This window comes from Colias croceus, chromosome 5 (genome assembly GCF_905220415.1).
Source record: "Colias croceus chromosome 5, ilColCroc2.1".
Lineage (NCBI taxonomy): Eukaryota > Metazoa > Arthropoda > Insecta > Lepidoptera > Pieridae > Colias > Colias croceus.
The window spans coordinates 734,936-745,245 of NC_059541.1; the positions used below are offsets into that span (position 1 = coordinate 734,936).

Here is a 10,310-nt window from a genome sequence, read left to right on the forward strand (position 1 = left end):
ATCGATTAAAGTATTGTCCTTTACAAATTGTAAAAAACTTTTTTTTGTATTTTCATTATATTTTCGGGCATAAAACTTTGTATCTGCATGTTCTATACTGTGTAAGATCCAAATTAACGACAGGGCTAGAGGCTAGCCGGCGCAGGTAAGCCTACTTCAGCTGAACGTGTGTTAGCAAACGAGCTACAGTCACTCTAAATAGGAATATTGGATTTTTATATTTGCAACTCGAAATATACCTACGGAATCTTGTACTTTTAATACTTTGTAAAATTGATATTTTTCTATGCTGTTATAACGGTGGCGTGCTCTTTTAAAAGCTCTATTAAAAAAAAAAACGTGTGCGTGTACTAGTGTACACACGTAAGAAGTGAAACTTTTTTATGACCTTATTTTTCAAAAAAATATTGACTATATGCAACTTTACAGAAATACGTTAATCACGCGTGGTAGGGATAAGAAAAAGATGGCGCATAACGGAAAAATGTTACACTAAATTTTTTTCCAACCCCGACCTTTTTTTTAAAAAAAGTCATATTAAAATTCAAAATTTATTTCAAGTCTAATGAAAGTTCAAATGCCTTTTAATTCAAATACACAGACCTATTATATATACGTAAATCTTACACATAAAACCTTAAAAACAAAAATTTAAATACTTCGTTCCTGTAAAACAATTTACTACAAACCATACTAGTAAATCCCTACAAATTCGACGTGATAAAGTCATTCCGACGTGATCCGGGCCAATCCGGGCTAGGCTATTTGTATGGAACTAATTGAGACCCCGGGGACCCCACCTGTCACGGCCCGTAAGATTTTCGACCCCAACTTATTGAATTATTATAAACTTACCTTTATTACGTTGATTTGAGTCGATGCACGGTTTTGTTTTTATATTCTGTGCTCTTATTATATAGGTATTGAATGAAAAATTTGTTAGTAAATTATATATTAGTAGTAGTTACTTAGTTTTTATTTAACTCAACTTTTTGCAGGTTCTATAAATGAATTAAAATGTTATTTGCTTAACATAGAAATACCAAGAAAATGTACCTACTTCATACTTATAATCTTTTATCAGTCAAATAAATTAGAATAATATTTTTCTTCTAAGAAAAACATATACTTATGTAATTATAATAAACCCATAATTCGTCAGTTATTATACTCAATTTTCAGCCTATAGAAATTCGAGCTCAATCCAGAACACACGTGTTAACGTGTTACGTGAGGAAAAGGTAATTATTAATATTAACTAATTGAAGCTCCTAATCTCTTATTAGAATATATTGCAGACGATAACGATCTATCGCTTATCATTACCATAATTAGGAGCTCAAATATCAGTATGTCACACAAATGGGCGCATTTTGCATGAATATTACGAATGCCCATAAGCTGTTCATTCTACTCAAATAATGCTCGTAATTGGCCGAATGGCTTGTAATTTTAAACGTGTTGTTAGGGTTGGCAATAATGAATGTAAAATGCAATGTGACGTTTAGAAGCGGTTTTTAGTCGTCTGAAAGTTTCTGACGTCGCTAAATATAATGTTTTAAATAGGTAAGTAAGTGATATATTATTATCACCTTTCTTAAGGGAGTATCATTTACAAGAGAATATTAAAGTTATTGGAAGTTGGAAGCCCAAACTAAAGATTACTAAATAGTTTCTACATAACCGAAATTCTCGCACGTGTTAAAAAATTAAATAAAAAGTTATGATTAATTTTGTGCCAAATTTTGTGCGGCACGTAATTATTTTACGTAACTAGGTATTTTACTTCATAGGTAACATATGTAATTCAGAATACTTCATGTAGTTTGTATCTTTTTAAAGGATTTTAATTTAAAGCAAATCCAATTTTCATGACATTTTATATCCAAAACGAGGAAGCTGTTATATGAAATAATAAACAAATATATATTACATTTTTTACTTTTATTTATTTGTAATTGTGTTCATAAAAAAATAAATCATAATTGCGTAGCAGCCCTACGCCCTATAAGGGTCATGTACTATTGTAAAGACACACGTAGGGTCACGTGCCACTAGTTAGTTGTCATTGTGTGACCTGCGACGTTTTGTGACGATCCAACTAGTTGTATAGCTAATTTTGTACTACATTTGCATGAATAAATCCTTTTACAAAGGGTAATAGGTGATTTAAAGTCAGAATAATGTAATAGTTTATTAATTTTATATACATATTTATGTAACTATTGTGTAGTAGCAAACGCTGAAGTAAATGAGTTGTAATTTCGAGAACAGTGTGGACTACGTTTACCATGTTTACATAATCAAACGTTCACACACACACATGCACGCACACATAGTCACACCTTATTGCAAAAACACGCACACACACCCACAGTTTTAACGGAAAAAATGCAATCTTTAAATTTATTTATTCAGGTCCAAAGTAAATACCACTAAAAATGTCTTCAACTTTTAAATAATCAGATCTGTCATAATGCAGGTTGATACAGAAGAAGAAAGGTCTGTCAGCTATCGCCTCCATCGCGAAGCGTTGGTCTGCTGGTTTCGGTTTTAGTTCCTCTGAAATTAAATATAATAATTATTAATTACAGTTTAATATTAGTTTTATTTATTTTCACTTACAATATCTATACTTATATTATAAAGCTGAAGTGATTGTTTGTTTGAACGCGCTAATATCGAGAACTATACTGATCCGATTTGAAAAATTATATATCAGTGTTAGATAGCCCATTCATCGAGGAAAGCTATAGGCTAAGACCAACACGAGCGGAGCAACACGGGTAATAAATAAAACATTAAACAAAACAATAAAGGAACTTTGTAAATATTAGAATGAAAAATAAACGAGTGAGTTCTAATAAAGATATTTTTTTAAGGAACAGAAAATTCCATCACGTGGCGGGAATCGAACCCGCGGGCTTATAAAGCATTTGAATGCTATAAAACTAAATATAAATTAAGTAAAGCTTAGAAAGGGTTATACATTTAAAAACTACAGATAATTTGAGTGATTCTTCTGATCAAATAGTTCTAAGTCTTTGTCCACTATTTCATCCAATTTCAATTATTTCTTTATTTATATATTTATATTTATGATTTTCCAACAAAGGTTACAGTCTATATTATTTTACATAGCTTACAATTGAGTACAATATGGTCTACTGCACCTTAAAAAACAGGAAAATACAACATTACATTAAGTTACATTCAATATGTCAATTTGCTGAAAAATAATATATAATTTTAAACTAACTTTTTTATATAAAAATTATTAATAATTCATGTTCTTTTTGAATGGAGGTGTATTGCAATTCCTTTAAAATGTGATATGATTATTTTATACCTTGTGGCGGCTGGCGAAATACCCCCATTTCGTCTACTTGCAGGAAGTTCTTTTGTTTTGCTCTACTCAGGTGGATGTGGTGATTTTGAGCGGTTTCCTTTAATATACTATCGAGTCCGGTGGTGTTTTTGTCAAAAATAGTTTTCAAACCAATCTGGAACATATTTTTAATAGAAACTTACTAACGAAATAAATTTGCGCTCGGCTTTTGCTATTTTTGGATGCTTTTCTCTGTATATCAGTAACTATATAGTAGAGGTTTTAAAATAAATAACTATTTTTACACATGCAGTGTAATGTTGCAGCATACGTTTTATTTAAACTATCACTTGACAAGAAACTAAAATCCATACTAATATTATAAATGCGAAAGTAACTCTGTCTGTCTGTCTGTCTGTTTACTCAATCACGCTTTAACTACTGAACCAATTTGCATGAAATTTGGTATAGAGATATTTTGATACCCGAGAAAGGACATAGTATAGATTTTATCCCGGAAATCCCACGGGAACAGGAACTATGCAGGTTTTTCTTTGACTGCGCGGGCGATGCCGCGGGAGGAAAGCTAGTTTTATCTAAATCTTCAAACAACGATGACGAATGAATTAATTTGTATTATAGTCTTACCTTTTTCAACGAATCCATCCAATCAATAGCAGTCTTTATCTTAAATCTCGGTATTTCAACATCAACAAGTTCAAACCGCATTCTTCTTTTAATTTTTCTAAAGAAGTCTGGTTTGTCCAAGTTGTTCAGAAAGTCGTTAAGACTTTGCAAGTCAATGGGTATAACGACAGTCATTGATATTCCTGCGCTAGCTAGCTTCATGTTTATTACCTGAAAATGAGCGAAAAATATAAAGAAAAATATATCTTTTAGATATTCAATTCGTATCAGTCGTTTCTAGATTATTTTTTATTGTCAACTAGCTTTCCATCCGCGGCTTCGCCCGCTTTAAATTACATACTAAAACTTTTCTCTTGAATCACTCTATCTATTAAAAAAAAACCGCATTAAAATCCGTTGCGTAGTTTTAAAGATTTAAGCATACATAGGGACAGAGAAAGCGACTTTGTTTTATACTATGTAGTGATATTTACACAATGTGCATTGTTTCTAAGCGGAATTTTTGTCATATCATGTTATTTTTGTATCAATAACGTTAACTTATTCATTACGTTTCACTACTTCGCTCTTACTCACTTATGTGCGCTCACAATATGTACTTACTTTAATTTTATTAAAATCATCGTCAATATAAAGTACAGTTTCAGTTTTACGCATCATTGGCACGGAGGATATTTTACCATTATACTGACGGAATTTGGAGTATTTCGTTTGTCGCAAATCAAATGGAACTTCCAAGGTAACCTGAATAAAATAAAAAATTATAACTAACTTATACATTTATTGTGGTGTTTAATTTTCCAGGAGTAATATTTTTCACTTAACATAATATTATGGTTTCCATTTGTGATGACGGTTTCAAAATAATTAATAGAAAATTTGGCAGAACAGCTTTTGAGTGCGTTTAAATGGATTTCTTGTCATCAATTGAAATAAATTATTATTAAGTACTTGACTTATTATTGGTGCTGTTTCATGTTGTCACTTCTATTGTGAGCAGAAATAGATTTTAGATCACGATTAGCCATTTTATTGAAGTGAAACTTCTTCGGGGTTGGAAAAATATTTAGTGTAACATTTTTTCGTTACGCGCGACATTTTTCCGTTACGTGCCATCTTTTTCTTATCCCTACCAAGCGTGATTCGACGTATTTCTGTAAAGTTGGATATAGTAAATTATTTTTTGAAAAATAAGATCATAAAGAAGTTTCACTTGTTACGTGTGTACCTACACTAGTACACGCACACATTTTTATCTTTTTTATTATAATATCAATACATTAATTACTTTGGATTTGAATATTAAAATTCAACGTACTTTAAGGTAGGCGACGTTGACAGCTAATAAGGAGGTTTCGTTATGTATATCATTTGTTTTTATCACATCTGCTATCCGTTTGTATGTTACGCCATCGATCTGGATTAAAAAAATAATTAAACTATTACGTAATATATTAACGATAACTATATTTATGTGTAGTAAAATGCAATGGTTGAAAATAGAGCTCCTTATTCTAATTATTCTGCCTGGCGTTCCAATACTCAATGAAATATACAAATTCATCCGACAAAATATAAGTAATAGATATGCAAATAGCGATGTATAAGCATACCTATGATAATAATAGTTTAGTAGTAAAAAATCGCAATTTCTTCGAAACTAGATGGTGCTTATATTATAAATTTCGCATTTCGCACGAGAAGAAGCTAAGATTTAAATAAACTAAATTGTTATGTACATTCAAGCTGGAAAAGACAATAACGTGTGACCTGTTTGACTAATGTTATTATAAAATGAAATTTTACCAATTTATTTATAAATTTTGTCGCCGTTTCCGGATATTTAAATCCAACTTTATCGACCTGAACTCCAAATTCAGTTGATAAGAACGTATTTTTAAACTCATTTGTGTAGTTTACAAATATTCTGTTGAATAAAATGAAATCGATGTTTTTCAACTTTGTCAATGGTTCTTCGAGATCTTCATAACTTGTTTTTATCTGGAATAACAAATACGAATGTAGTTTCATGAAATTATTTACATTAGTTTGATTTGATTTCCATAACTTTTTAGAAAAAATTACTTTTTAGCCGTATCTTGAAATTTTAACTTGAGGAACACATTCTTTATCAACAACATTGCAAACATTAATATAAATTTAACTGCAATACCAATAACTAAATAGTTATTCGTTAAAATGTTATTTTACCTCACTTATCTTTTTATATCCTAGAGTGGGTAAAAGTTCATCTTTAACTCTTCCTTGAGCGAAGGCTGCTATCTTATAAAGAGAGAGACGTAGACTCAAAGTCGACACAACTGTGCTAGTGTTGAAATGTGATAGTAAATAATCCTGAAATAGGAAAAATCTACGTTAAACTCAATAAGAATAAGTTAGTAATTGAAGTCAGAACGTTGCAATGTTTAAGCGTGTTAATATAATGTAACTGAATTATTGAGAAATTAACTGAGGGTGGAGACAAACGTCAAAATGCAAATGAATAGATTCTGCTATCGATACTAATTGACATAAGCGTATGATGTTTTGCTAAGGATTTGTTGACCCTACCAACGACCCCGACGACCAAGAACAAAATTTACATCCAGTCGAAGTGTGACCGAACCATTACCAAAATGTCATGAGCTTATGTAAATAATTAGCGATAGCAGTTTCTTTTCCTTAACGTTATTCTATTCGTCTGCCATTTGTCTCGGCCTGCTGCTTATCAAACGAGAAAAAAATGTACCTATTGATGATTCCCATCGGAATGCGATTTTACAGCTATAAAAAAATAGCCTCTGTTAGAGAGTGCTCTAGTCTCTCTTATCTCTAGACACAAAAATCATATTATAAATTCGCTCCATTGCGACGTTAAACAAACAAAAAAAACACACTTTTCGATTTATAATATTATTGTCAGGATAAGGATGTGCATAATAAAAAGAGCGTGTGTGTGAAAATTCTTTGGCAAGATTCAAAGATACCAAAATCGTCGCCTTACATGACGTGACGGTAGTGACTCCAAAAATTAACATGAACACTTACTGCCGCTAATTTTCTTCTAATTCCATCAAAAATACACATAGAAACTGGCAGCAAACAAAATAAAATTCCCACTGGAAAACGAAATATTATTTTTATTAAAAATATAAAATTAAGCCGACATGTTAATGAAATCCATACATTTAATTAAAATCATATCCACTAGTGAAATGAAATGCTTGATCAAATCGAAATACTCATATCGTAAAGTTAGTTCTTGGAAATGTGTTTGTACTGTAATTTTATTGTTTTATTATTATTGAATTATGTAAAGCATGTTTGAAAAGGAAAAATTAATTTGATTATAGGTATATATTTTCTTCATCTATACTAATATTATAAAGGTGAAGAGTTTGTTTGTTTGAATGCGCTAATCTCAGGAACGAATGGTCCGATTTGAAAAATTCTTTCGGTGTTACGTAGCTAATTTATTGAGGAAGGCCAACCAACAGGAGCGGAGCAATGCGGGTGAAACTGCGGAGCACAGCTACTCTTTTATGTAATTACTATTCAAGTGTGCCTATTGGTTATGTTTATTTACATAATAAGCGTTTAAGCAGATATTTAGAGAAATAATTAAGATTAATCCTTTATTTTGATAAAGTAATGTCTGCGTAATACATTATGTAAAATCATACATAGGTTTATACATAGACAGATATAAAATCCCTCGAAGTCTAATAGAAAAACTTCATCATCATTTCAAAATTAATATTATTTTCCAGATTTCAAAAGCTATGAATATATTATTCTGAAATATATTAACAAAATATTCATAGATAAAGATTCTGAACAAGTAGGTGTACAATCTATCGATAATGGAGTTGTTAAAGACAATATCTTGGAAACATATTGAATGCAGCTCGGCGAATGTGTAAGCGAGCGCGCGACTAACTTTAGGATGGAGGTACAGTGAGAGAAATTTAAAAGATGGTAAGAAGTAGTTTATACGCTTATCTGTACCATAAAATTTACAGTCACACTAGCTCTCCGCCCGCGGCTTTGCCCGTGCAGTCAAGAAAAACCCGCATAGTTCCCGTTCCCGTAGGATTTCCGCGACAAAACCTATCCTATGTCCCGGAGTAACAAGTAGCCCATGTCCTTTCTCGGGTATCAAAATATCTCTATACCAAATTTCATGCAAATTGGTTCAGTAGATAAGGCGTGATTGAGTAACAGGCAGACAGACAGAGTTTTTGCGTTAATTCATTTGTTTATGAGCTATACAATAAATCACAAATTATAATTAATTTTGCACTTAGCCACAGTGATCTTAAATCATATTAAACTACTAATATAAGCTGAAGAGTTTGTTTGTTTGTTCGTTTGGTTTGTTTAAACGCACTCGGGAACTACTGATCCGATTTGAAAAATTATTTCGGTGTTCTTCATTCGCGATCAATGGGCTATCCATTGATCGCGAATGAAGATGTATCATATCGTTAAGACCAACAGAAGCGAAGCATTGCGGGTAAAACCGCGGAGTACAGCTAGTAAACTATAAATAAGAAACACTCCAGTGTGCCCCATGCTTTGTCAAGCGATAAATCCGTAGCTACATCTGGGCAGGCGCTCAATTCAATTTTATTACTATTCTCTGAGACTTATTTGATTCAGTCGTCAAAGCGATCGGAGACTTGGGTAACATTATCGCTTCAATAGTATCTCCTGCAGTGGAAATGGGAAACAGTGAATAATTTTGGGAATTTTTTTTTTTTTAATTGAGGTATTGGGGTAAGAGTGTGTGGCATCTGCTTAAGATTACGGTGTAGACAGAAGATATAGGAAAATAAAGTTTAAATAACATAGCTTATTCATTGTTATTAATTCAAATATAAATTGGAATCTTATTTAGTTGATGACGTTTTGTTTTCCTTTTTCGTTGCTATCCTTCCATTTTTAAAGCATTGATTAAATTATCACTACTAACACACGTGGAAATTTACGTAAAAACCAGAGGGAAACGCATTTATTCCTGCTATATTCCGTTAAAATATTGTTAAACCTTTATTTAAAGTATTAATAAAGGTTTAACAATATGCAAGAAAATAAAAATAAAATACTCGGAAAACAACAAGAATAGATTAAAAGATATTCCCATTCAAACCTTTTACTTAGAAAGCACTGAATTAATTTATTATTATAATATGAAAAGTGAATTGTTATAATAATTCTAAGAGTAAATATGCTGTGTTACGTGCATATGAAAAATTAACCCTTGTTAGTCGAAACGTAACAACGCGTTAATAAGATAAACAAACACTAATATATTAACGGGAAATTCATCAGAAAATTCACTAGCATGTAATTGAATGAATATTCAGCCATCTTAATCAATAGCAGCATTACCACGGAGGTCCTAAAGGCATTCACCGTGAAATTGGAGTCGAAACGAAAGGGACGAAGCTATACATATACAGCTGGTGTGAAAGAGAGGACAGCTAAGCAGGGTTTTATAAATCATTTTTCTCGGCACGGCAGCGTTTTAGGATGTATGCACACGCAAGACTTGCGCGTAATAAATTTTAATTTTTTGAATTTACTCGACGGGAATTGCTTATTTGCAATCTTGTGGGAATACGTAATATGAATGTAATAAACTAGTTATATAAGGGTAGATAATGTTATTTTATTGAGTTCGTCTACAAGTAAGATACAGTGTATTTCATGTTTAGAATTGATTGTGTAATATTTGTTGATATAATAATTCATGGTGATGTTAATGAGGGAAAGCTTGTTAGAAAAAAAGCGAATTAAAAAAAGAGGCTCCGACGTGTAATGTGGTTTGATTTATTTTAATTGTTTGATTATTTATAAATAAATATGATATAAGTAAATTAAGGCTCACGTAAAAATCGATAGTCACTACCAAGCCTTAGTAAAATGCTGAATCGCGATTATTTCTCTTTGCGTTTATTATCAATTATTCTAATACTAGCTGTTGCCCGCGACTTCGTCCGCGATTAGGTCGTTTTTCGTCATTCGTTGTTTAAAAAAAATACGTGACACTTTATTTTAAAATTTTCTTAATTATTGTCTCTTATAAAATTTAACTACATTAAAATTGAACACTCTGATAATAAAATCTTAAAATCTGAAGAAAACATGAATGTGGTTTAAATTCTACATTACTTAGTATCAAATAATAATCTAAATTAAATGTAGATTAACAGTTTGAGCACACCATTATAGAATATGTACCTAAGTATTAAATTACGTTAGTTTACATAGTAACTTTACTAAAAACACGATGACTATCTTTCGCGCTCGATACCACAAACTAAGCATG

At 31.4% G+C, this 10,310-nt stretch overlaps 1 protein-coding gene across 1 annotated transcript; it reads right to left on the minus strand.

The window, feature by feature from the left end:
* Positions 1-2,338: 2,338 nt before the first annotated feature.
* LOC123691870 (serine protease inhibitor 3/4-like) lies at positions 2,339-7,063 on the minus strand. The gene is made up of 8 exons (XM_045636455.1): positions 7,025-7,063; positions 6,188-6,331; positions 5,783-5,977; positions 5,295-5,393; positions 4,580-4,720; positions 3,977-4,186; positions 3,350-3,503; positions 2,339-2,562 (listed from the first exon to the last, which is right to left on the minus strand). Exons 1-8 carry the CDS (start codon positions 7,061-7,063, stop codon positions 2,411-2,413), a joined length of 1,134 nt encoding a protein of 377 aa, XP_045492411.1. The 3' UTR covers positions 2,339-2,410.
* Positions 7,064-10,310: the final 3,247 nt, after the last annotated feature.